Genomic DNA, 27,980 nt, shown 5'->3' on the forward strand with positions numbered 1-27,980 from the left:
TTTTTTTCCATCCTCCTTCACTTTTCTTCTTCTCTTTACTAAAGGTGTGTGTCCTCTTCCATATTATCCTCTTCCTTCCCTCCAGGTTTGTTGACCAGGACCTGCCAGCCACTGCTCCCTCCCTCCCCCCCGGCCATCCCCCCAGACCCGGTTCCAGCCGTCAGTCCGTTAGCATGATGGTAATGGTGGTGTTTCTTCTCCTGCATCTCTGGCTGCCCTCCGTCACTCGTCACGTCCAGGGTGGGGTTGTCATGGCAGCCGTTCTCCACAAAATGGAGCTCCTCACCTCGAGTCTTCGGAGAGACCAGGAGAAAAAAAAAAATGTTTTAATAACATCAATAATATAAAATGACTTAAACATGAACAAACTGGTATGCAAGTCTTTTGTTGCATTGGTAAAACTAGTCAAATCAAATCCAAATCTAATCAAAGTTAATTGGTCGAGTACACAGTTTAGCAGATGTTATAGCGGTGCAGCGAAATCCTCGTTATGCTAATAGCTCCTAACAGTGTATTCAAATGTCACACAAGTACACAAATAATCCAAAACTAGAAACGAGAAATCAAGAATGTCAGAAGGAATATCCAATTAACAAACCAAATAACACTGGCAGTAATCCAAATATAATGTATGAGTATGTACACCAACAATATGTACTAAGAATGATATGTACAGCAGGAAATATATTACAGTGAACTATATAAATATATGGTGTATTTAAATAGTGTAACAAAATGCCACGTACATTAGTAGATATATTAGAATAAACGATGTGAATAATCCACTATATGAATGCACACAGTGTGAAAAACTGTATTAAATAAATGGGAAGTGTCCAGTGTTTAATGTCTCTACGTATATACAGTACATGAGACAGGAGCGGAGCGTTGGCTGTGCAAGTGGGTTTGTGAGTATGGGAGTTTGCGTATGTGTGTGTGTTTGTGTGTGTTTTGTGTGTGTAGTATACAGCATGCACAACACACCAATAACTCCTCTACAATGCATTCCTTCCTAACAAAACAATGACTAGCACTTTCCAAGTTATCAAGCTGGTCTTACCCTAGTCTCTAGCTTAGGCAGTTATCAAGCTGGTCTTACCATAGTCTTCAGGTTAGGCAGTTATCAAGCTGGTCTTATCCTAGTCTTCAGCTTAGGCAGTCATCAGGCTGGTCTTATCCTAGTCTTCAGCTTAGGCAGTTACCAAGCTGGTCTAACCCTAGTCTCTAGTTTAGGAAGTTATCGAGCTGGTCTTACCCTAGTCTTCAGCTTAGGCAGTTATCAAGCTGGTCTTACCCTAGTCTTTAGTTTAGGCAGATATCAAGCTGGTCTTACCCTAGTCTCTAGCTTAAGCAGTTATCAAGCTGGTCTTACCCTAGTCTTTAGTTTAGGCAGATATCAAGCTGGTCTTATCCTAGTCTCTAGCTTAGGCATTTATCAAGCTGGTCTTACCCTAGTCTTCTGTTTAGGCAGTTATCAAGCTGGTCTTCCCTATAGTCTTCAGCTTTGGCAGATATCAAGCTGGTCTTACCCTAGTCTTCAGTTTAGGCAGTTATCAAGCTGGTCTTATCCTAGTCTTCAGCTTAGGCAGTTATCAAGCTGGTCTTATCCTAGTCTTCAGTTTAGGCAGTTATCAAGCTGACACGGCCTGCTACCAAAACCTGCAGGCTCTCCTTCACCGCATCCAACATGAGTAAAATATTTAAATGAGTTAACCCTCGCAAGGCTGCCGGCCCAGACGGCATACCTAACCGCGTCCTCAGAGCATGTGCAGACCAGCTGGCTGGTGTGTTTACGGACATATTCAATCAATCCCTATCCCAGTCTGCTCTTCCCACAAGCTTCAAGAGGGCCACCATTGTTCCTGTTCCCAAGAAAGCTAAGGTAACTGAACTAAATGACTATCGCCCCGTAGCACTCACTTCCTTCATCATGAAGTGCCTCAAATTTCTTACCCTAGTCTTCAGCTTAGGCAGGCGTCTCTGCCAGCAGATATAGATTAGACCAGATGCGATGATGACCAGACAGACAGAACCTATGATCACCAGGACCACAAACAGCTTCCCGTAGTCACTACGCGTCTGACTGGGTCTGGAGTGACAGGTGCTAGCACTGCTGTAGCTCTGGATGCCAATCTGGAACCAGAACCAGACATATGGAAAAGTTCAGTTTCATCCAGACAGATTCATTAGTAGCCTGGTTCAGACAGATGAATATACAGTGCCTTGCAAAAGTATTCACCCCCTTGCCGTTTTTCCTATTTTGTTGCATTACGACCTGTAATTTAAATAGATTTTTATTTGGATTTCATGTAATGGACACACAAAATTGTCCAAATTAGTGAAGTGAAATGAAAAAAAATTACTTCTTTCAAAAAATTAAAAAAATGTTTTAATGGGAAAGTGGTGAGTGCATATGTATTCACTCCCTTTGCTATGAAGCCCCTAAATAAGATATGGTGCAACGAATTACCTTCAGAAGCCACATAATTAGTTAAATAAAGTCCACCTGTGTGCAATCTAAGTGTCACATGATCTGTCACATGATCTCAGTATATATACACCTGTTCTGAAAGGCCCCAGAGTCTGCAACACCACTAAACAAGGGACACCACCAAGCAAGTGGCACCATGAAGACCAAGGAGCTCTCCAAACAGGTCAGGGACAAAGTTGTGGAGAAGTACAGATCAGGGTTGAGTTATAAATAAATATCCGAAACGTTGAACATCCCACGGAGCACCATTAAATCCATTATTAACAAATGGAAAGAATATGGCACTACAATAAACCTGCCAAGAGAGGGCCGCCCACCAAAACTCACAGACCAGGCAAAGAGGGCATTAATCAGAGAGGAAACAAAGAGACCAAAGATAACTCTGAAGGAGCTCCACAGCGGAGATTAGAGTATTTATCCATAGGACCACGTTAAGCCATACACTCCACAGAGCTGGGCTTTATGGAAGTGGCCAGAAAAAAAACATTGCTTAAAGAAAAAAATAAGCAAACACATTCGGTGTTTGCCAAAAGGCATGTGGGAGACTACCCAAACATATGGAAGAAGATACTCTGGTCAGATGAGACTAAAACTGAGCTTTTTGGCCATCAAGGAAAACGCTGTGTCTGGCACAAACCCAACACCTCTCATCACCCCGAGAACACCATATCCCCACAGTGAAGCATGGTGGTGGCAGCATCATGCCTAGTGGTTAGAGCGTTGAACTAGTAACCGAAAGGTTGCAAGATCGAATCCCTGAGCTGACAAGGTAAAAATCTGTCGCTCTGCCCCTGAACAAGGCAGTTAACCCACTGTTCCTAGGCCGTCATTGCAAATAAGAATTTGTTCATAACTGACTTGCCTAGTTAAATTAAAAAAAAACAAATGCTGTGGGGATGTTTTTCATCGTCAGGGTCTGGGAAACTGGTCAGAATTGAAGGAATGATGGCGCTAAATACAGGGAAATTCTTGAGGGAAACCTGTTTCAGTCTTCCAGAGATTTGAGACTGGGACGGAGGTTCAACTTCCAGCAGGACAATGGCCCTAAGCATACTGCTAAAGCAACACTCGAGTGGTTTAAGGGGAAACATTTAAATGTCTTGGAATGGCCTAGTCAAAGCCCAGACCTCAATCCAACCAAATGAGAATCTGTGGTATGACTTAAAGATTGCTGTACACTCCAAAAGGGTTCTTCGTCTATCCCCATTGGAGAACCCTTACTGGTTCCAGGTAGAAACCTTTTGGTTCCATGTTGTACCCTATGTGAAATGATTCTACGTGGAACCCAAAAGAGTTCTACCTGGAACCAAAATGGTTCTACATGGAACCAAAAAGGGTTCTTCAGTGTTATTTTATGGGGACAGCCGAAGAACCCTTTTTGGTTCTAGATTGTGTCTAGAATCTAAAAGGGTTCTTCGGCTGTCTCCATAGGAAAACAATTTGAAGAACCCTTTTTGTTCCAGGTAGAACCTCATGTAGAGCCCTTTTTACAGAGGGGTCTACATGGAACCCAAAAATGGTTCTACCTGGAACCAAAAAGGGTTCTCCTATGGGGACAGCTGAACTTTTGGAACCCTTTTGGAACCCTTTTTTCTAACAGTGTAGCTCCAGGAGCCGGTCCCCACTCTCCACACGGATCTCATCCTGATAACAACAACAGGAGAGGTCAAAGGTCACGGTCACAGTGAAAACAGGTGAACCAGGTAGCCTGGTTGTTGTCAGATCAGTTTGCTTTGTGCTTTTAACCAACTCCTATGAAGTTAAGGAACTAGCAGAAACAAAAACAGATCTGGGGCCTGAGGATAGGGTAGAGTAAACAGACAGACAGACAAACAGGAACCCATCCAACTTGAAGGAGCTGGAGCAGTTTTGCCTTCAAGAATGGGCAAAAATCCCAGTGGCTAGATGTGCGAAGTTTATAGAGACATATTCCAAGAGACTTGCAGCTATAATTGCTGCAAAAGGTGGCTCTACAAAGTATTGACTTTGTGGGGGTGAATAGTTATGCACGCTCAAGTTTTCAGTGTTTTTGTCTTATTTCTTGTTTGTTTTACAAGAAAAAATATTTTGCATCTTCAAAGTGGTAGGCATGTTGTGTAAATCAAATGATACAAACCCCCCAAAAATCTATTTTAATTCCAGGTTGTAAGGCAAAAATATAGGAAAAATGCCAAGGGGGGTGAATACTTTTGCAAGGCACTGTACTAGCTTGGTCCAGACAGATGAATTACTAGCCTGGTCCAGACAGATGAATTACTAGCCTGGTCCCAGAGGTGCTGTTTGTGCTCAGTCTACTCCTACTATGTGGATCAGACTAACAAACTACTATACAGCTGTAACATATATAAGGTTGTAAATTCCAAGGAACAAAAGCATCTTACCTCGTGTAAACTTTTCCTTATCTCCCCTAACATCGACAGCACATCCTTGGTGGCAATAACTCCTAAAAGACAGGTAGATTTCAGAAATAAATAAATAATATGCACAAGCCCAAGTAAGCAAGTTTTGTACTCCACTCCAGAAAAACTTGACTCAAAATTTACATTTTAGTCATTTAGCAGACACTCTTATCCAGAGCTACTTACAGTAGTGAATGCATTTCATACATGTTTTTGTTCTTTTTTTTTCATACTGGTCCCCCGTGGGAATCGAACCCACAACCCTGGCGTTGCAAACACCATGCTCTACCAACTGAGCCACACGGGACCACATTCCCTAATGATCTCCAGTAGAAACATGCTCATAAGTAGGCCTGGAACTTGAGTGAAGGGAGAAAGTGAACCAGAGCTGGGTCCTACACACAGCCATAGGTCCTACCCAATGATGTTATACAGTATGTCTGTGGACGTCCTCTTACCGTGTTCGCTGGCCAGTGTGATGAGCAGCTGGTGGTCCTGCATGGTGGGTTTAGAGAGAGAGATGAGCCAGGAGCCCTGAGGACTGTCCATCTTCCTAGAGAAGGCTGTTTCTAGTAGCTCCAGGAGCCGGTCCCCACTCTTCATACGGAACACATCCTGAGATGTCACAGGGTTAGGGCAAAGTTAGTTAGTTAGAGAAGGCTGTCTCTACACTTAAAAGCTACACTCCAAAAGGGTTCTTCGGTTGTCCCCATAGGAGAACCCTTTTTGGTTCCAGGTAGAACCCTTTTGGGTTCCATGTTGTACCCTATGTAAAATGATTCTACATGGAACCCAAAATAGTTCTACCTGGAACCAAAATGGTTCTACGTGGAACCAAAAAGGGTTCTTCAAAGTGTTATTTAATGTATGTAGGTTTAGGTTCTAGAATGTATCTAGAACCTAAAAGGGTTCTTCGGCTTTCCCCATAAGAGAACAGTTTGAAGAACCCTTTTTGTTCCAGGTAGAACCCCATGTAGAGCCCTTTTTACAGAGGGGTCTACATGGAACCCAAAAGGGTTCTCCTATGGGGACAGCTGAAGAACCCTTTTGGAACCCTTTTTTCTAACAGTGTAGCTCCAGGAGCCAGTCCCCACTCTCCACACGGATCTCATCCTGATAACAACAACAGGAGAGGTCAAAGGTCACGGTCACAGTGAAAACAGGTGAACCAGGTAGCCTGGTTGTTGTCAGATCAGTTTGCTTTGTGCTTTTAACCAACTCCTATGAAGTTAAGGAACTAGCAGAAACAAAAAAGATCTGGGGACTGAGGATAGGGTAACGTAAACAAACAGACAGACAAACAAATACACAACTGTTTAACAGTGGAGGATAAAAGAGAAGGCCAGGTGGTGATGTTGTCTGTTGTTGTCATTGCATGCATGTTTTAATAAATCAATATACTGCCAAGTATGGTGTTGAATTAATCACACTCCTGTGTAGGAGCTGCTGTTTCCAAAACAAAACATGTCGTTCTGTGGATCTGAGAGTTTCTATCTTCCTCCCTGCTGGGTACTACTGGTTACTCTGCAGCGGTTGGCGTGACAACCCAAAAGGTCACATTGATTATAATCGCATTGCTTTGTGCTGTTTCCATGGTGACCGAAGACTCTTGGGTGATGGAGGGGGTGTGACGGATGGCGAGGAGGATGTTGTGTTTAAGGACCAACTGTCAGAGGACAGAAAGGGCTGTTAGCTCCTGTTTGTCTCACAGTGAAGGACAACAATGGAGCTAATCTGAATCAATTGGCTAGCCTGGTTAAAATCAGACTGAACACTACACTCACTACAGTTTAACCAGGCTACCATCTGATGGCATCCCATCATGCCATATTGATTCAATTATAGATTCAACTAGTAGGCATGAAATTATTGTAGGGAATTGTCTAAGAAACAGCAACAATATAGTGCTGCATTACTATGGTCCTATAAAATCGGTATGATGTAAACTCAGCACAAAAAGAAACGTCCCTTTTTCAGGACCCTGTCTTTCAAAGATAATTCGTAAAAATCCAAATAACTTCACAGCATCATCGGACTGAGCTTTTTGTCATTGCAGACAATCTCAACGCTGTGCGTTACAGGGAAGACATCCTCCTCCCTCATGTGGTACCCTTCCTGCAGACTCATCCTGACATGACACTCCAGCATGACAATGCCACCAGCCATACTGCTCGTTCTGTGCGTGATTTCCTGCAAGACAGGAATGTCAGTGTTCTGCCATGGCCAGCGAAGAGCCCGGATCTCAATCCGTTTGAGCACGTCTTGGACCTGTTGGATCGGAGGGTGAGGGCCAGGGCCATTCCCCCAGAAATGTCCGGGAACTTGCAGGTGCCTTGGTGGAAGAGTGGGGTAACATCTCACAGCAAGAACTGGCAAATCTGGTGCAGTCCATGAGGAATGGATGCACTGCAGTACTTAATGCAGCTGGTGGCCACACCAGATACTGACTGTTACTTTTGATTTGACCCCCCCTTTGTTCAGGGACACAATATTTCATTTCTGTTAGTCACATGTCTGTGGAACTTGTTCAGTTTATGTCTCAGTTGTTGAATCTTGATATGGTCATACCAATATTTACACATGTTAAGTTTGCTAAAAATAAACGCAGTTGACAGTGAGAGGACGTTTATTTTTTTGCTGAGTTTAGTTAGTCACGTTATGGTCCTCAACGTTGTGGTACTCACACAGTCAACGCTGTCTGACATGTTGAGGATGATGTAGCCCTTCCCAGCCAGATCGCTCCAGTCCACACAGATCACCTTGTGGTTACACGAAGAGAGGAGTTAATATGAGCAAGTATGAGGTTGTTAAACCAATCACAACCCTCAAAATATACAGTTCAATAGTGTGACAGAGTGGGTTCAAACTAGAGTCTCCTTAGTGTTAACCCGCTGAACTAAAGCTTGGGCATTACCTTAAGGAGCTAACAGAGTCTTCAGGTCTCAGGTTACTCATCATATGATCATAGTTTACTGAACTAGATGAGAACTAGATGAGAGATACTACTGAACCGTTACCTGAACCTGAACCTGTACCTGAACCTGTACCTGAACCTGTACCCGTACCTGAACCCGTACCTGTACCTGAACCCGTACCTGTACCTGAACCCGTACCTGAACCTGAACCCGTACCCATACCTGAACCTGAACCTGTACCTGAACCCGTACCTGTACCCATACCCATACCTGAACCTGAACCCGTACCTGTACCTGAACCTGAACCCGTACCTGTACCTGAACCCGTACCTGAACCTGAACCCGTACCCAAACCCGTACCCGTACCTGAACCTGAACCTGAACCTATACCTGAACCTATACCTGAACCAGTACCTGAACCTGTACCTCAACCTGAACCTATACCTGAAACTGAACCTGTACCTGAACTTGAACCTGTACCTGAACCCATACCTGTACCCATACCTGAACCCGTACCCAAACCCGTACCTGAACCTGTACCTGAACCTATACCTATACCTGTACCTGAACCTGTACCTGAACCTATACCTATACCTGTACCTGCTGTATCTCCTGTGAGACGTGTGCACCGTGGAGGAGCTCTGTCTCTGTTAACTGCTCTGTTCCTCCATGTTTGACCTCCTGCTCCTCCTGCCTCCTCTCCTCCTCCTCCTCCTGGCCCTCCCTCCCAGGGAACACCCAGGAGTCCTCTGTGAAGCCGACTGTGGGGGCCAAAGAAGCAGAGGGGGCCGTGGTCAGGGGAGAGATGGCCCCTCCTCTCCCTCCTCTTCCCCTGTCACTCCCAGGTCCTCCAAGGACCACTGTCTCCTCTTCCTCTTCATCCTCCAACACCTCCTCCCGGTCTTCTGTATGAGTGTTGTCTGGCTGGAGGGGCCCAAAGCTGGGGAAGACACCCACCTCTGGGAGGGTGGGTCTGGAGGTGGCAATGGAGATGTCAGGCTCAGTGGTGGGACTCTCCCTCTTCATCTCCCCATCCATCTCATCTTCCTCCTCTACCTCCACTGTGTCCCCAGGAGGTGAGTCCTGGCCCCCGTGTACTGGGACATATTGTGGGTCTAAAGTGGTGGAGTCTACAGGAAACACCGGGTCAGCAACAGGGATGGTGGTGGTGGTAGACAGGCCCAGGTTCTGGGCATAGCCAAGCTCTACGGGGAGGCCGCTGGACTCTCTCTCCATCTCCCATAACTCCCGCTCCAGGTTCTCCATCGCAGTCATGAAAGGAGAAGTGTGGTTCCCCTGTCTGGGTTCCTCCATAGGAGAGGTGGAGGACTGGGAGAGGGTTTGACTGTAACCTGAGAAAATCAAGAAGAGATGGTAGTACTTGATTTTACAGTACAGAGATGACCAGGTATTTACTAGTACACACAGTAATAACCTATGAATTACTTGTTGTTTTATTTGGAATGTGGTAACAGATTAGGTTTAACTCAGAAAGGCTCTTTAACTCTGTGATGTGACATGTGTGTCAGTGTGACTGGGACAGATGTTTTATCCACAACACAGACAGGAATGTCAATCCCTATTGAAAAAGTTTGGCATGAGCCCTCAAATCCTCAAAAGAGTTATACAGCTGCACCATTGAGAGCATCTTGACTGGCTGCGTCACTACTTGGTATGGCAACTGCACCGCCTTCGATCGCATGGCGCTACAGAGGGTGGTGCGGACAGTCCAGTATATCACTGGGGCCCGAGCTACCTGTCATCCAGGCGGTGTTAAAGGAAGGCCCAGAAAATTGTTGAAGACTCCAGCCACCCAAGCAATAGACTGTTCTCTCTGCTTCCGAACGGCAAGTCTGACACCAACAGGCTCCTGAACAGCTTCTATCGCCAAGCCATAAGACTGGTGTATAGCTAACAAAAGGGATATACGGACTACATGTATTGACAATTTTTTGGGGGACACTCACAGATCTCTACACACTCATTCACACACACACACACACACACACACACTTAATTTGCTCACATATACACACACACACACACACACTCACATACAATAATTATATACGCTGCTGCTACTCTGTTTACCATATATCCTGATGCCTAGTCCCCTTACCCCTATCGACCTCCACCAGTCCAGTATCCCGTCACATTATCAGCACTGGCCCTAGAACTGAGCCTGTATACCTGCTTACTTCATTTCTCTTCTTATTTCTATTTCTCATGTGTTTTTGTTCTACTTTACTTTATATTAATAATATTTTTTTGTACTGATATTGATTACTGCATTGTTGGGAAAGAGCTTGCAAGAAAGGCATTTCACTGTACTTGCACACATAACAATAAACTTGAAACTTGAAACTAGTGTTGCTTGGATTACAATAGGCTGGGTGGCAGCCCCCCCAGAATTACAGTCAGTCAAATCAAATCAAATCAAAGTCCCATTGAAACATGATGTACATTTAGAAACGATTTGCCAGACACAGATTAAACCTGAGAGTGACAGCATGTCCCACATGGATTCCTTTGTGTCATCTGTTCAGTGATCTCTGAGTTCAGTGGGTTAAAGAGAGAGGCTTAGTACTAAGAAAGAGAGGAGGACTGAGCTAATGCTGAAAGACAACTGGCATAACAATGAGTCTGGTACTGTACAGTAGACACTGTAACTCTTCTATCTCTGTCGAGTCATTCATGTTCGTCATGACGTTGAACGAACAAAGACACAGAGGACCTAGCTAAAACACAAACAGACTCGGTTCCAAAACCATAGCCTGGTCCCAGATCTGTTTGTGCTGTCTTGCCAACTCCTATAGATTGAACCACCAGGCTAAGCTAGGCTACATAACAACAAGAGGCTACAGAGACTAAACTGCTGCTGATGCTTTCTGCCTGAAAGTCGACTCCACCCGATATCTGCAGCGTGGAATCCCATCTGTCACCGCGGTACAGACCGGGTTCAAATAGTAACTGAAATCATTCAGATATTTTAGTGTCTGCTCTAGCCTGCCTGGAGTACCATGTGGGCGGGGATTTGCCGTTTTGGGACTATTCCATTTGTCTTTTAAGATAGGCGAGTTCAATCAGGCACAGATCAAGTATTTGAAATTATTTCAAATATGATTTGAACCCAGGTCTGCCACTTTGGCCTGTGTGTGCCTGTTTGGGCAGTGAAAGATATTCCCATTCCCCCTTCTGCATAATGCAACGAATCAGACTCCACTTTCTCTGCAGTGCTCTGCCTGTGCCCAGCCTACCAAAATAAACAGTACTGAGCCTAACTATACCCATTTCAGCAATACCATTCTCACTTCTACAGCGTGTCTAGTGCTGCAGTTTGAGACACGTTACCTGCTGCCATGTATTCCCGCTATCGAGGGTGTTCCCTGTCCTTCTCCTGTCCTTGGCACGAAATAATGGATAAGATGTAGCAGGGGAACTCTGAAGTCTGACAGGAAGGATATACCACTGTCATATACATAGTCTACGTACCTCTGAGGGACTTCCTGTCTAGATCAGTGATGTTGACTTGGTCTCTGACATTGTCCCAGAGATTAACAGAGGACTGGAGAGGCTTGTTGTCTTCACCGTCCTCACTGAAGAACCCTGAGGACTCCTGGGACGTGTCCTGCTGGGAGGTCTCCCGTCCCTGTGATGTTAGGCCTGGTACCGTGGTCGGGCTGCCTGGAACTACAGAGAAAAAAATGATACTTTACTGTCTTGATTTATTATTGTCAATCCACAGACATTTGTATTTTGCTTATAGCTCAACCCCAAAGACACAAACACTCTCCTTGGACCAGTTTCTCAGGGGTTAAATACCTTGCTCAAAGCGACAACGACAGGAGATTGCATCGAGGGTACTGATGCCAGTGAGGCTCTGGTTGCCATGCCCCACCAGATTTTTCAGTCGGATATTGGAAATGAACCAGCAACCCTCTGGTTGCTGGCCCGCTTCTCTAACCTACCGGTCATCATCTCAGGCTGCTCCTCCACGTCTAGGTCCAGGTCAATGAGGGACAGAGGAGAGGGCTGGGAGGTGGACAGCAGGGTGGGTGGTCCATCACTCAACAGGGTGTCACAGGACAACAGGAACAACAGTGTGGAGCCTGGAAAGAAAGAGTGAAGGAAAGAAAGATTTCCACACAGTTCTTAGTTAATACCAGGTAAGTACCAGCTTAAATCAGCTGTGAAATAAACCAAGACAAGATTTTCCCTGTCAACCGTTTTTTGGTAAAATAAATAGCAGTCAAATAGCCTTGCTCTCTGCGATTTTTCTACAGTGTTAAATTGTGGCTACATACTGTCTTATACGGCCCGTGTGCATTTAAAGCAGCTGTCTTATACAGCCCGTGTGTATTTAAAGCAGCTGTCTTATACGACCCGTGTATTTAAAGCAGCTGTCTTATACGACCCGTGTATTTAAAGCAGCTGTCTTATACAGCCCGTGTGCATTTAAAGCAGCTGTCTTATACGGCCCGTGTGCATTTAAAGCAGCTGTCTTATACGACCCGTGTGCACTTAAAGCAGCTGTCTTATACGACCCGTGTGCATTTAAAGCAGCTGTTGTATGTGACTGGCCACAGGATAGGACACTGGCATGGCCGAGACAGATGGACATGAGGTAACTAAGCACTTAACCTGCTAAGACACTTTCTCCTGTCTAGTGCACTCTACTGCCACTTCCCTGCCTCCTTAACCCCAGTCTAGTCAACCCCAGCCTTTCCCCAGCTTATTATTAACCCCAGCCTGTCCACAGCCTATTATTAACCCCAGCCTGTCCACAGCCTGTCCCCAGCCTGTCCACAGCCTAGTCTTAACCCCAGCATTCCGCTGCCTGTCCCCAGCATAGTCTTAACCCCAGCCTGTCCCAGATGGCTTAGTAAGGCCTAGAGTCCAACCAGCTTAGTATCACACTCCACACTGTCTGAACACGCTTACTACACTACGGTGTCACACTGAGCTTAATCACTTGTGTCTCTGTCACCAGGCCAGGCCCAGGTCACTGACCACATGGCAAGAAGTGTCACCAAGAGGCAAGACAGAAATACCAATCGTGGAACATAGAACCAAATATTGTGTGCGCAGGCCAGCTACCTCGATTAAGTTAACAGTCTGTTAAGAGAGACTACCAAAACAGGTTCATTCCATATTCCCCAAACACATTTTCCATCCTAGCTGTGGCTTTCTCTAGCAGAGTCACGGAGTCTTGTAAAACAGGCTTTTTCACCACGCCAGGACACCGGCCCAGCCACATGGCAGAAAGAGTTACCAAGACAAGACAGAGGCTTATTCCTTCAAAACACATTTTCCATTTACCAAGCCGTGGCTTTTATATGCAGAGTCACAGAGGCTTGTAGTTAGATAAGGACAAGCCAGTGGAGCTGGCAGAACTTCTGTCACATTGATAAAAACTCAAACCCATCACTGTTCTCTTCCTGGTGTGGCTCTGTCTGTCTCTGCTGGCTCTTCAAACACATCACTTGTGTGTGTGTGTGTGTGTGTGTGTGTGTGTGTGTGTGTGTGTGTGTGTGTGTGTGTGTGTGTGTGTGTGTGTGTGTGTGTGTGTGTGTGTGTGTGTGTGTGTGTGTGTGTGTGTGAGAAGCAGAGGCTCCTAAGCAAAGCAAAAAATGAGGCTCATGGTACTGTATGTGCCACAAATCTTCAATCCCTCCTAGCCACAAGCTAAAAATCTTCAACCCCTACCAGCCACAAGCTAAAAATCTTCAATCCCTCCCAGCCACAAGATAAAAATCTTCAACCCCTCCTAGCCACCAGCTAAAAAGTTCAATCCCTCCCAGCCACAAGATAAAAATCTTCAACCCCTCCTAGCCACCAGCTAAAAAGTTCAACCCCTACCAGCCACAAGATAAAAATCTTCAAACCCTCCCAGCCACTAGATAAAAATCTTCATTCCTCCCAGCCACCAGCTAAAAAGTTCAATCCCTCCCAGCCACAAGATAAAAATCTTCAATTCCTCCCAGCCACCAGCTAAAAAGTTCCAATCTCTACCAGCTGCAAGCTAAAAATCTTCAATCTCTCCCAGCCACAAGCTAAAAAGCTTCAATTCCTCCCAGCCACAAGCTAAAAAGCTTCAATTCCTCACAGCCACCAGCTAAAAAGTTCCAATCTCTCCCAGCTGCAAGATAAAAAGTTCCAATCTCTCCCAGCTGCAAGATAAAAAAAAACTCCAATCCCCCCCAGCCACCAGCTAAATAGCTCCAATCCCCCCAGCTGCAAGATAAAAAGCTTCACAGAGAAGTAAACATTTAAATCCCTTCACTGATACAGCCAGAGTGGATGTTCAGAAGCAAGTGCCAAGCAGCAAGTGACTTTTCTGGGTCTCTTCCTCTCAGCAGCTAATGCATAAATAAAAGTTAGCAGAAGCGAGAAACCCCCAACCCTCCACTGGCTAACTTGCCAGTCTGCAGGGGCTAAGGGTTAGGGGTACAGGAGCTAGGGGTTTAGGGGCTAGGGGTTTATGTTGGCATCTCTGTTGGTAGGCTACATAGCATGCCTTGGTTTTAGCTCAGTGGGCTAACACTGCTGCTGTGATCAACTGGGTTTGAACCTATGTCTCCTGAACAGTCACACCATACGGCTTGTGTTAGCCCACCGAGCTAAAGGCTAGAACTCAGGGAGCTAACACAAGCCTTCAGGCAGGTCTCAGGCAACGTATGGCATCATGGAAACATGTTCCACTGAACCACATCCATTACACTGGGCTATTGGCCAACTATCATAGTACTGCTCTGGCTCTGTGCTCTCTAAGTTCCCACATGGCTTCGCCTGTGGCTAACCTTGGGTACCTTCCCAATGCCTACATAGTGGCTCTGGTCAAAAGAAGTGCACTATGCAGGGAACAGGGTGCCATTTGGAAAGCAGCTCTTCATCACCGAGGGGCTGACGTGTACAACAGTGCTGTATTCTACATTTAGCTTCAAGGACAAGACTTGAAGGTCACAGGAGAAAGACTATGGCCTAGGTCCAATCAAATCAAGCGTTAACTGGCGATAGCAGACACCCGATTAGCTGATGTTTTGGCAATGTTGGAGGTGGAACAGCGTTGGAAGCCATCTTGCGATCATTGCCACACCCGTCCCACTCACGTTACAAGTTCAGAAGGAAAAAGTGTAGGCTGTATAGAAAATAGAAAAATCATTCAACTAAATAACGAGGGTTTCTATCATTATAAAGGAGGTGTAGATTCCATCTCACATTCCAGTGTTCCTAATGGAGGTGTAGATTCCATCTCACATTCCAGTGTTCCTAATGGAGGTGTAGATTACATCTCACATTCCAGTGTTCCTAATGGAGGTAGATTACATCTCACATTCCAGTGTTCCTAATGGAGGTAGATTACATCTCACATTCCAGTGTTCCTAATGGAGGTGTAGATTCCATCTCACATTCCAGTGTTCCTAATGGAGGTGTAGATTCCATCTCACATTCCAGTGTTCCTAATGGAGGTGTAGATTCCATCTCACATTCCAGTGTTCCTAATGGAGGTAGATTACATCTCACATTCCAGTGTTCCTAATGGAGGTGTAGATTACATCTCACATTCCAGTGTTCCTAATGGAGGTAGATTACATCTCACATTCCAGTGTTCCTAATGGAGGTAGATTACATCTCACATTCCAGTGTTCCTAATGGAGGTGTAGATTACATCTCACATTCCAGTGTTCCTAATGGAGGTGTAGATTACATCTCACATTCCAGTGTTCCTAATGGAGGTGTAGATTACATCTCACATTCCAGTGTTCCTAATGGAGGTGTAGATTACATCTCACATTCCAGTGTTCCTAATGGAGGTGTAGATTACATCTCACATTCCAGTGTTCCTAATGGAGGACACTACTCATAAACAACAGCAACAACAGCAACAATTATAGTCAATGTGGATTAAATCAAATTGATACTCTTGATAATTATTTCTTTACTTGGAACAGGATTTTAGGATGATCCCTGAGTGTGCAAAATCTTTTGCTTCTTCAGTTGATCCAATTCTCTCCTGCCCCTAAATCTCTCTTTGTTGGAGTCAGATTCCCTCTGAATCTCTCTGTTGGAGTCAGATTCCCTCTAAATCTCTCTCTGTTGGAGTCAGATTCCCTCTGTTCACTGGATCAGATAGCAGCCAACTATTCTATTGTTTTATTTAACCTTTATTTAACTAGGCAAGTCAGTTAAGAACAAATTCTTATTTACAATGACGGCCTACCCCGGCCAAACCCGGACAATGCTGGGCCAATTGTGAGCCGCCCTATGGGACTCCCAATCACGGCCGGTTGTGATGCAGCTTGTATTCGAACCAGGGTGTCTGTAGTGACGCCTCAAACACTGAGATGCAGTGTCTTAGACCATTGTGCCACTCGGGAGCCCTTTGTTGCAGGGGAATCATGTGGAGTATCAAATCAAACTTACAGCAGGTATAAAAGTTGTGCGCTAGCTCCCTTAACATTATAGTAGTCAACATTACAGTAGTAGTCAACATTACAGTAGTCAACATTACAGTAGTCAACATTACAGTAGTAGTCAACATTACAGTAGTCAACATTACAGTAGTAGTCAACATTACAGTAGTAGTCAACATTACAGTAGTCAACATTACAGTAGTAGTCAACATTACAGTAGTCAACATTACAGTAGTAGTCAACATTACAGTAGTCGTCAACATTACAGTAGTCAAGATTACAGTAGTCAACATTACAGTAGTAGTCAACATTACAGTAGTCAACATTACAGTAGTCAACATTACAGTAATCAACATTACAGTAGTCAACATTACAGTACAGTAATCAACATTACACTAGTCAACATTACATTACAGTAGTCAACATTACAGTACATAGTCAACATTACAGTAGTCAATATTACAGCACAGTAGTCAACATTACAGTACAGTAATCCACATTACAGAACATAGTCAACATTACAGTAGTCAACATTACAGAACATAGTCAACATTACAGTAATCAACATTGCAGTACAGTAGTCAACATTACAGTAATCAACATTACAGTACAGTAGTCAACATTACAGTAATCAACATTACAGTACAGTAGTCAACATTATAGTACAGTAATCAACATTGCAGTACAGTAGTCAACATTACAGTAATCAACATTACAGTAATCCACATTGCAGTAGAGTAGTCAACATTACAGTAATCCACATTACAGTACAGTAGTCAACATTACAGTAGTCAACATTACAGTAAAGTAGTCAACATTATAGTACAGTAATCAACATTGCAGTACAGTAGTCAACATTACAGTAGTCAACATTACAGTAATCCACATTGCAGTAGAGTAGTCAACATTACAGTAATCCACATTGTAGTACAGTAGTCAACATTACAGTAATCAACATTACAGTAATCCACATTGCAGTAGAGTAGTCAACATTACAGTAATCCACATTACAGTACAGTAGTCAACATTACAGTAGTCAACATTACAGTACAGTAGTCAACATTATAGTACAGTAATCAACATTGCAGTACAGTAGTCAACATTACAGTAGTCAACATTACAGTAATCCACATTGCAGTAGAGTAGTCAACATTACAGTAATCCACATTGTAGTACAGTAGTCAACATTACAGTAATCCACATTGCAGTAGAGTAGTCAACATTACAGTAATCCACATTGCAGTAGAGTAGTCAACATTACAGTAATCCACATTACAGTACAGTAGTCAACATTACAGTACAGCAGTCAACATTACAGTAATCCACATTACAGTACAGTAGTCAACATTACAGTACAGCAGTCAACATTACAGTAATCCACATTGCAGTAGAGTAGTCAACATTACAGTAATCAACATTACAGTACAGTAGTCAACATTATAGTAATCAACATTACAGTAATCAACATTACAGTAGAGTAGTCAACATTACAGTAATCAACATTACAGTACAGTAGTCAACATTACAGTAATCAACATTACAGTACAGTAGTCAACATTATAGTACAGTAATCAACATTGCAGTACAGTAGTCAACATTACAGTAATCAACATTACAGTAATCCACATTGCAGTAGAGTAGTCAACATTACAGTAATCCACATTACAGTACAGTAGTCAACATTACAGTAGTCAACATTACAGTACAGTAGTCAACATTATAGTACAGTAATCAACATTGCAGTACAGTAGTCAACATTACAGTAGTCAACATTACAGTAATCCACATTGCAGTAGAGTAGTCAACATTACAGTAATCCACATTGTAGTACAGTAGTCAACATTACAGTAATCAACATTACAGTAATCCACATTGCAGTAGAGTAGTCAACATTACAGTAATCCACATTACAGTACAGTAGTCAACATTACAGTAGTCAACATTACAGTACAGTAGTCAACATTATAGTACAGTAATCAACATTGCAGTACAGTAGTCAACATTACAGTAGTCAACATTACAGTAATCCACATTGCAGTAGAGTAGTCAACATTACAGTAATCCACATTGTAGTACAGTAGTCAACATTACAGTAATCCACATTGCAGTAGAGTAGTCAACATTACAGTAATCCACATTGCAGTAGAGTAGTCAACATTACAGTAATCCACATTACAGTACAGTAGTCAACATTACAGTACAGCAGTCAACATTACAGTAATCCACATTACAGTACAGTAGTCAACATTACAGTACAGCAGTCAACATTACAGTAATCCACATTGCAGTAGAGTAGTCAACATTACAGTAATCAACATTACAGTACAGTAGTCAACATTATAGTAATCAACATTACAGTAATCAACATTACAGTAGAGTAGTCAACATTACAGTAATCAACATTACAGTACAGTAGTCAACATTATAGTAATCAACATTACAGTAATCCACATTACAGTAGTGATGTCCAGGATAGATTGTCATTTTGACTGACTCCTCTCTGCTCTCCTGATGATCTCTGTAAGGGCCATCTGGAAGTGAACCGTATCCTTCACTTTTTGGACTGTTCTCACAACCAGTGGTCCCACACTACATCCTTCACACGTGCAATCGCTGCTCTGCACCCCACTGGACAATGATTTTGTGTGTGATTCTTCATCTTTAGTTGAAGCCCACACACATGTCTTCGTGAGTGTGTGTGGTGTGTATGTGTGCCTGCATCTGTCTCTGTGTGTGTGTGTGTGTGTGTGTGTGTGTGTGTGTGTGCCTGCATCTGTCTGTCTGTGTGTGTGTGTGTGTGTGTGTGTGTGTGTGCCTGCATCTGTCTGTGTGTGTGTGTGTGTGTGTGTGTGTGTGTGTGTGTGTGTGTGTGTGTGTGTTGTAGAATGACATGTAGTAGAATGACACAGGTTCCAGCTACTTTGTTATCTGTATCACAGGATTTTCACAGGCGTTTCCCCATCATGGTGGTCAATAGCATGATAAATGAATAGTTTTCAATAGTTTCCAGGATCCTGTGTAGGTGCACTCACAATCACTGCACTGCATTGGACATCCTTCATACAGATATATTCAATCTCTCCCTATCCCAGTCTGTTGTCCCCACATGCTTCAAGATGGCCACCATTGTCCCTGTACCTAAGAAAGCAAAGGTAATTGAACTAAATTACTACCCCCCCCCCCGTAGCACTCACCTCTGTCATCATGAAGTGCTTTGTGAGACTAGTCAAGGATCATATCACCTCCACCTTAACTGACACCCTCGACCCACTTCAATTTGCTTACCGCCCCAATAGGTCCACAGACGATGCAATCGCCACCACACTGCACACTGCCCTGTCCCATCTGGACAAGAGACATACCTATGTAAGAATGCTGTTCATTGACTATAACTCAGCATTCAACACCATGGTACCCTCCAAGCTCATTATCAAGCTCGAGGCCCTGGGTCTGAACCCCGCCCTGTGCAACTGGGTCCTGGATTTCCTGACGGGTCGCCCCCCCAGGTGGTGAAGGTAGGAAACAACACCTCCTCTACGCTGATCCTCAACACTGGGGCCCCACAAGGGTGTGTTCTCAGCCCCCTCCTGTACTCCCTGTTCACCCATGACTGTGTGGCCATGCACGCCTACAACTCAATCATCAAGTTTGCAGACGACACAACAGTAGTGGGCTTGATTACCAACAACAATGACACAGCCTACAGGGAGGAGGTGAGGGCTCTGGGAGTGGTGCCAGAAAAATAACCTCTCACTCCACGTCAACAAAACTAAGGAGATGACCGTGGACTTAAGGAAACAGCAGAGGGAGCACCCCCCCATCCACATAGTCGGGACCGCAGTGGTGAAGGTGGAAAGCTTCAAGTTCCTCGGCGTACACATCACTGACAAACTAAAATGGTCCACCCACACAGATAGCTTGGTGAAGAAGGCGCAACAGCTCCTCTTCAACCTCAGGAGGCTGAAGAAATTTGGCTTAACACCTAAAACCCTCACAAACTTTTACAGATGGACAATCGAGAGCATCCTGTCAGGCTGTATCACCGCTTGGTATGGCAACTGCATCAACAACCGCAAAATTGGTGCGGTCTGCCCAACCCATCACCGGGTACAAAGTTTCTGCCCTCCATGACACCTACAGCACCCAATGCCACAGGAAGGCCAAAAAGATCATCAAGGACAACAACCACCCGAGCCACAGCCTGTTCAACCCGCTATCATCCAGAAGGCGAGGTCAATACAGGTGCATCAAAGCTGGGACCGAGAGACTGAAAAATGGCTTCTATCTCAAGGCCATCAGACTGCTAAACAGCCATCGCTAGCATATCAGAGGCAGCTGCCTATAGACATAGAGTAGGAATCACTGGCCACTTTAATAATGTTCCGTATCTTGCATTACTCATCTCATGTGTCTACACTATTCTACGGTATCTAAGTCACTTTTAAATTGTGTTTACATATTGCATCACCCATTTCATATGTATATACTGTATTGTATTCTATACTACACCACTGACTGTTAAACGGCCATCTCCAGCACATCAGAGGCTGCTACCTATAGACATAGATTAGGAATCACTGGCCACTTTAAGGAAATGAAACACTAGCCACTTGAATAATGTCTCTGTATCTGCATTACTCATCTCATATGTGTAAACTGTACTCTATACTATTCTACGGTATCTTAAAACTAAAACTAAATGCATGCTCTTCAACCAATTGGTGCCTGCACCCGCCCGCCCAACTAGCATCACTACTCTGGACGGTTCAGACTTAGAATATATGGACAACTACAAATACCTAGGTGTCTGGCTAGACTGTAAACGCTCCTTCCAGACTCATATTAAGCATCTCCAATCCAAAATGAAATCTAGAATCGGCTTCCTATTTCGCAACAAAGCCTCCTTCACTCATGCTGCCAAACATACCCTCGTAAAACTGACTATCCTACTGATCCTTGACTTCGGCGATGTCATTTACAAAATAGCCTCCAACACTCTACTCAGCAAACTGGATGTAGTCTATCACGTGCCATCCGTTTTGTCACCAAAGCCCCATATACTACTCACCACTGCGACCTGTATGCTCTTGTTGGCTGGCCCTCACTACATATTCGTCGCCAAACCCACTGGCTTCAGGTCATCTATAAGTATTTGCTAGGTAAAGCCCCACCTTATCTATTCTTGTTAGAGCCAGTTTGCGCTGTTCTATGAAGTGAGTAGTACACAGCGTTGTACGAGATCATCAGTTTCTTGCCAATTTCTCGCATGGAATAGCCATCATTTCTCAGAACAAGAATACACTGACGAGTTTCAGAAGAAAGGTCTTTGTTTCTAGACATTTGGATCCTGTATTCGAACGCACAAATGCTGATGCTCCAGATACCTAACTAGTCTAAAGGCCAGATTTATTGCTTCTTAATCAGAACAACAATTTTCAGCTGTGCTAACATAATTGCAAAAGGGTTTTCTAATGATCAATTAGTCTTTTAAAATTATAAACTTGGATTAGCTAACACAATGTGCCATTGGAACACAGGAGTGATGGTTGCTGATAATGGGCCTCTGTACGCCTATGTAGATATTCCATTAAAAATCAGACGTTTCCAGCTACAATAGTCATTTACAACATTAACAATGTCTACACTGTATTTCTGATTAATTTATGTTATTTTAATGGACAAAAAATGTGCTTTCCTTTCAGAAACAAGGACATATGAAAGTGACCCCAAACTTTTGAACGGTAGTGTATATTCTTAATCCATTACTTACTTAGATTTGTGTGTATTGAGTGTATGTTGTGAAACTGTTATATATTACATATTAGATATTACTTCACCGTCGGAGCAAGGAACACAAGCATTTCGCTACACCCGCAATAACATCTGCTCAACGAGTGTATGTGACCAATAAAATTGTATTTGATTTGATATCCTTTACAATCACTGCATCACATTGGACATCCTTCATATCCTTTACAATCACTGCATCACATTGGACATCCTTCATATCCTTTACAATCACTGCATCACATTGGACATCCTTCATATCCTTTACAATCACTGCATCACATTGGACATCCTTCATATCCTTTACAATCACTGCATCACATTGGACATCCTTCATATCCTTTACAATCACTGCATCACATTGGACATCCTTCATATCCTTTACAATCACTGCATCACATTGGACATCCTTCATATCCTTTACAAGGATGAAGTAGCGAAACCACACGGTCAGTGTCAGTGTGCATGTGAATGGTTCGGGTCATTATACTGTTATCTCCATCAGTAATCAATCAGTTATCTGTCCTAAAATGTGCATTGATGAGGGTGAATAGCATGATTAATGACTATTCTACCTGCTCTGCATGGGTTCCAGGATGCTGGCTGCTTGCTGTAGGAGGACGGCTGGGCTGCAGACAGACAGAGGCTGACTTTGCAGCACTGCGTAGGCTGCTAGGTAGCTTTAACTGTGGGTAGTAGTAAGATTTATAGTCCCTGGTCTCTTGGCATGGCTGCCAGCAGTGCACATTGCTCACAGCAGAAAACTGTGAGCTGGTGGGAAAGTGGACAGAGACTCATACACAAAGGTGCATATGAGTCTGACTCAGGATAGGTCTGATATGAGTCTGACTCAGGATAGGTCTGATATGAGTCTGACTCGGGATAGGTCAGATATGAGTCTGACTCGGGATAGGTCTGATATGAGTCTGACTCAGGATATGTCTGATATGAGTCTGACTCAGGATAGGTCAGATATCTGTCTGACTCAGAATAGGTCTGATATCTGTCTTATTCAGGATAGGTCTGATATCTGTCTTATTCAGGATAGGTCTGATATCTGTCTGCCTCAGGATAGGTCTGATATCTGTCTGACTCAGGATAGGTCTGATATCTGTCTTATTCAGGATAGGTCTGATATCTGTCTTATTCAGGATAGGTCTGATATCTGTCTTATTCAGGATAGGTCTGATATCTGTCTTATTCAGGATAGGTCTGATATCTGTCTGCCTCAGGATAGGTCTGATTTCTGTCTTATTCAGGATAGGTCTGATATCTGTCTTATTCAGGATAGGTCTGATATCTGTCTTATTCAGGATAGGTCTGATATCTGTCTTATTCAGGATAGGTCTGATATCTGTCTGACTCAGGATAGGTCTGATATCTGTCTTATTCAGGATAGGTTTGATATCTGTCTTATTCAGGATAGGTCTGATATCTGTCTTATTCAGGATAGGTGTGATATCTGTCTGGATGTCAGAGGTAGAAGAGAACCCTATCCTGGTTCCTTCTGAAGCAGTCAGTGAAATGCAGGATGGAGAAGCATAAACAGCTACACATCTCTATCAGCATAGTAAATAACCATGTAATAAGACTTAATATCTCTATCAGCACAGTAAATAACCATGTAACAAGACTTAATCTCTCTATTAGCATAGTAAATAACCATGGAATAAGGCTTAATATCTCTATCAGCATAGTAAATAACCATGGAATAAGGCTTAATATCTCTATCAGCATAGTAAATAACCATGGAATAAGGCTTAATATCTCTATCAGCATAGTAAATAACCATGGAATAAGGCTTAATATCTCTGTCCCTCCATAGCCAGCTTCTTGTATAAAAGTAGCATTCAGTCAAGGTTATTGCAATTTGGGGGAACATCGGCGTTACAGTATTTTGGATATTGAATCATTCCTCATGTTGTGAGCCAGTCAGCCAGCCAGCCAGCCAGCCAGTCAGTCAGCTAGCCAGCCAACTAGTCAGCTAGCCAGCCAGCCAGTCAGCCAGCCAGCCAGCCAGCCAACTAGTCATCTAGCCAGCCAGTCAGCCAGCCAACCAGTTAGCCAGTCAGTCAGCCAGCCAACCAGCCAGCCAGCCAACTAGTCAGCTAGCCAGCCAGTCAGCCAGCTAACCAGTTAGCCAGTCAGCCAGTCAGTCAGCCAGCCAGCCAGCCAGCCAACTAGTCAGCTAGCCAGCCAGTCAGCCAGCCAACCAGTTAGCCAGTCAGCCAGTCAGCCAGCCAGCCAGCCAGCCAGCCAACTAGTCAGCTAGCCAGCCAGTCAGCCAGCCAACCAGTTAGCCAGTCAGCCAGTCAGCCAGCCAGCCAGTGCAGAGGAAGGCAATGTGTTGAGGTAAATGCATATCACAGAGCTGGTGAAGCGAGGGAGTTGGAGAGATAGAGGCCTATACTGTACAGAAGTGCTGTCCTTGTTCTGTCTGGGCCTGTGCTAGAACCCAAATGTATTCTACAGTATGTCACAGCACTGGACCAATAGAACAACGGGGTAATATCAGTCTTAGAGAAGAAACGGGGTAATATCAGTCATAGAGAACAAGGGGGTAATATCAGTCATAGAGAACAAGGGGGTAATATCAGTCATAGAGAAGAAACGGGGTAATATCAGTCATAGAGAACAACGGGGTAATATCAGTCATAGAGAATAACGGGGTAATATCAGTCATAGAGAACAACGGGGTAATATCAGTCATAGAGAATAACAGGGTAATATCAGTCATAGAGAACAAGGGGGAAATATCAGTCATAGAGAACAAGGGGGTAATATCAGTCATAGAGAACAAGGGGGTAATATCAGTCATAGAGAACAAGGGGGTAATATCAGTCATAGAGAACAAGGGGGTAATATCAGTCATAGAGAAGAAACGGGGTAATATCAGTCATAGAGAACAACGGGGTAATATCAGTCATAGAGAATAACGGGGTAATATCAGTCATAGAGAACAACGGGGTAATATCAGTCATAGAGAATAACAGGGTAATATCAGTCATAGAGAACAAGGGGGAAATATCAGTCATAGAGAACAAGGGGGTAATATCAGTCATAGAGAACAAGGGGGTAATATCAGTCATAGAGAACAAGGGGGTAATATCAGTCATAGAGAACAAGGGGGTAATATCAGTCATAGAGAAGAAACGGGGTAATATCAGTCATAGAGAACAACGGGGTAATATCAGTCATAGAGAATAACGGGGTAATATCAGTCATAGAGAACAACGGGGTAATATCAGTCATAGAGAATAACGGGGTAATATCAGTCATAGAGAACAAGGGGGTAATATCAGTCATAGAGAACAAGGGGGTAATATCAGTCATAGAGAACAAGGGGGTAATATCAGTCATAGAGAACAACGGGGTAATATCAGTCATAGAGAATAACGGGGTAATATCAGTCATAGAGAAGAAATGGGGTAATATCAGTCATAGAGAACAACGGGGTAATATCAGTCATAGAGAACAACAGGGTAATATCAGTCATATTCTCGTTGGCTATTATGAGAATATGAGAGACAATAATACAAACTATGAAAACTATAAAATTATTCAACTGGATCTGGTGAAGGGATGTTACTTGGTCCCAGATCTGTCGTTGGCATGCCATGACTGTTTACAATGTCTGTTACCTGGTCCCAGATCTGTCGTTGGCATGCCATGACTGTTTACAATGTCTCAAGCAATACATGCCAGATGCCCAACACATTTACATGGTTGGGTGGATTACTTCCCCTTTAAGAGGCATTAGAAGAAGACAAAAAGGATCCATGAAATGCATTTGGTGTGTCATCATAGTGCTCTCTGATTGGTGGTCATCATTTGGTTTGTCATCATAGTGCTCTCTGATTTGTGGTCATCATTTGGTTTGTCATCATAGTGCTCTCTGATTGGTGGTCATCATTTGGTTTATCATCATAGTGCTCTCTGATTAGTGGTCAACATAGTGCTCTCTGATTGGTGGTCATCATTTGGTTTGTCAACATAGTGCTCTCTGATTGGTGGTCATCATTTGGTTTATCATCATAGTGCTCTCTGATTAGTGGTCAACATAGTGCTCTCTGATTGGTGGTCATCATTTGGTTTGTCATCATAGTGCTCTCTGTCTTTTTTCACAGCTGAATTGAAAGTCATTGAAAGAAATAGAAAAGGTGTCATAATGTATTTATTTCGCAAACATCCTTTCTGTAATCAACTGTAATCAGTTACTTGCCAAACCTGCACCATTAGACCTATGTGTTAAAGGGTAAGCCATTTATCTGAGGGAAACTGTGAAGATAATTTGTGTGCTCTCTATTAGTTGGCTCATCCCCAACCAGGTTTGACTGTGCTCATTAATTATGTCTGATCCATTGACCAGGCTGCAAAAGCATAGCCACAATATCAGAATGAATAGCCCTCTCTTGACCTGGACTAGTCTCTAGCACTACTTTATCAACATTAAAGCTTGCTTTCCAGTTGTCTACAGACATGCTTCATTCACAGTTTTGAACAGTAACCATTATACAAAAATATTTAAACCAATAGCGTATTTGATAGGCATACAGGTGAAGCGTGTGATGATTCTAGATTATAATCTGAAGATTGTCGTGATTCTAGATTAACATTTGAAGCATGTTTAATTTTCTTTGTTTTTAACTTGGTCAAATCAGTTAAGAACAAATTCTTATTTACAATGATGGCCTACTGCGGCCAAACCCTAAACCGGACAACGCTGGGCCAATTGTGCGCCACTCAATCACGGCTGGTTGTGATACAGCCTGGAATCGAACCAGGGTCTGTAGTGACGCCTCTAGCACTGAGATGCAGTGCCTTAGACCGCTGCGCCACTCGGGAGCCCATTATTCTAGATGATCATATGAAGCGTGTCATGATTCTAGATGATCATCTGAAGTGTGTCATGATTCTAGATGATCATATGAAGCGTGTCATGATTCTAGATGATCATATGAAGCGTGTCATGATTCTAGATGATCATATGAAGCGTGTCATGATTCTAGATGATCATATAAAGCGTGTCATGATTCTAGATGATCATATGAAGCGTGTCATGATTCTAGATTATGAAAAGGTTAAAGAACTAAATTCAAATTACGATTATTTAATGTTCTTAGAACATTATTGTAAATTCACTAAAATGACACTTCTCTTACTTGGACAGATTTAGGTTTCAAATTCAAACACAGGTCTTCTTGAATTCACTCTATTGCAACAATCTGTGCACTTATAATGAACCTCACTTCAACAAAGCAGTTTGTTGCCAATGATAGATTGAGCCTACATGGATGTTTCTTTCCTTCCATACATGCAGGCCTCTTGGGCATTAGAATGATGTTGACAGTTTTATGCGTCTGTGGATATTGCTTTGGAAAATACGGTAGCAGCCTTATTTATGATCACTATAAATCCTATATGGCAGGGTTTATTATGGCTTCTGTTGATAATCCACAGTCATCATCATGTGAGAATAAACAATTGCAATGATAATTGAAACGATAGATTCATTCAAAATCTTGTATCAGCCAATGTTTCAATAACCAAATGCAACAAATGGAAGAGTAAGACTAAATCGACCGCGTGTCCAATCATGCGACACTGAAATAGCGGAGCAGAACTGCCATAATAAAAAAACAATACTTACTGAATATAAACGTGCGATGCAGGCCAGCCATAACTGCAGCATAAACACTTCCAAAATGTTTCAATTGAGATGTCTGATTGTTGTTTTTCAGCTGCGGTAACGGACAGATGGAAGGCACGTCATAGCAAATAGTCTGGCTGGTTAGGACGTAAAGACCGCTAGGCGTGATAAACGGCTGAACTTGGATGCACCGGTTCACGATTATCTGCAACTGAGCGCTGTGGCTGCGTGGAGACAAGTTTGCTGTGACAGACGCTGCTACCACAGAGTTTCTAATCCCAGAGGCGCAGCATCGCGAGACTTCCGGGAACGCTTACAAGGCAG

General features: G+C 43.4%; 1 protein-coding gene across 1 annotated transcript; it reads right to left on the bottom strand.

Moving 5' to 3' along the window:
- LOC115150038 (podocalyxin-like protein 2) lies at window positions 1-27,956 on the bottom strand. Its single transcript, XM_029692911.1, has 9 exons — window positions 27,657-27,956; window positions 11,774-11,914; window positions 11,298-11,495; window positions 8,406-9,157; window positions 7,575-7,649; window positions 5,349-5,505; window positions 4,873-4,934; window positions 1,954-2,133; window positions 1-293 (listed from the first exon to the last, which is right to left on the bottom strand). Exons 1-9 carry the CDS (start codon window positions 27,685-27,687, stop codon window positions 39-41), a joined length of 1,851 nt encoding a protein of 616 aa, XP_029548771.1. The 5' UTR covers window positions 27,688-27,956; the 3' UTR covers window positions 1-38.
- Window positions 27,957-27,980: the final 24 nt, after the last annotated feature.

The sequence above is a fragment of the Salmo trutta genome, chromosome 16 (assembly GCF_901001165.1).
Source record: "Salmo trutta chromosome 16, fSalTru1.1, whole genome shotgun sequence".
Taxonomy (NCBI): Eukaryota; Metazoa; Chordata; class Actinopteri; order Salmoniformes; family Salmonidae; genus Salmo; species Salmo trutta.

Excerpts from the sequence above, each read along its gene's own strand:
- LOC115150038 (XM_029692911.1), bottom strand. The coding sequence starts at position 27,687 with ATGGCTGGCCTGCATCGCACGTTTATATTCA. Across the intron at positions 5,506-7,574 it reads TGTCAGACAGCGTTGACTGT|GATGTGTTCCGTATGAAGAG; the intron begins GTGAGTACCACA and ends GTGACATCTCAG. Across the intron at positions 2,134-4,872 it reads TAAGGAAAAGTTTACACGAG|ATTGGCATCCAGAGCTACAG; the intron begins GTAAGATGCTTT and ends TTCTGGTTCCAG.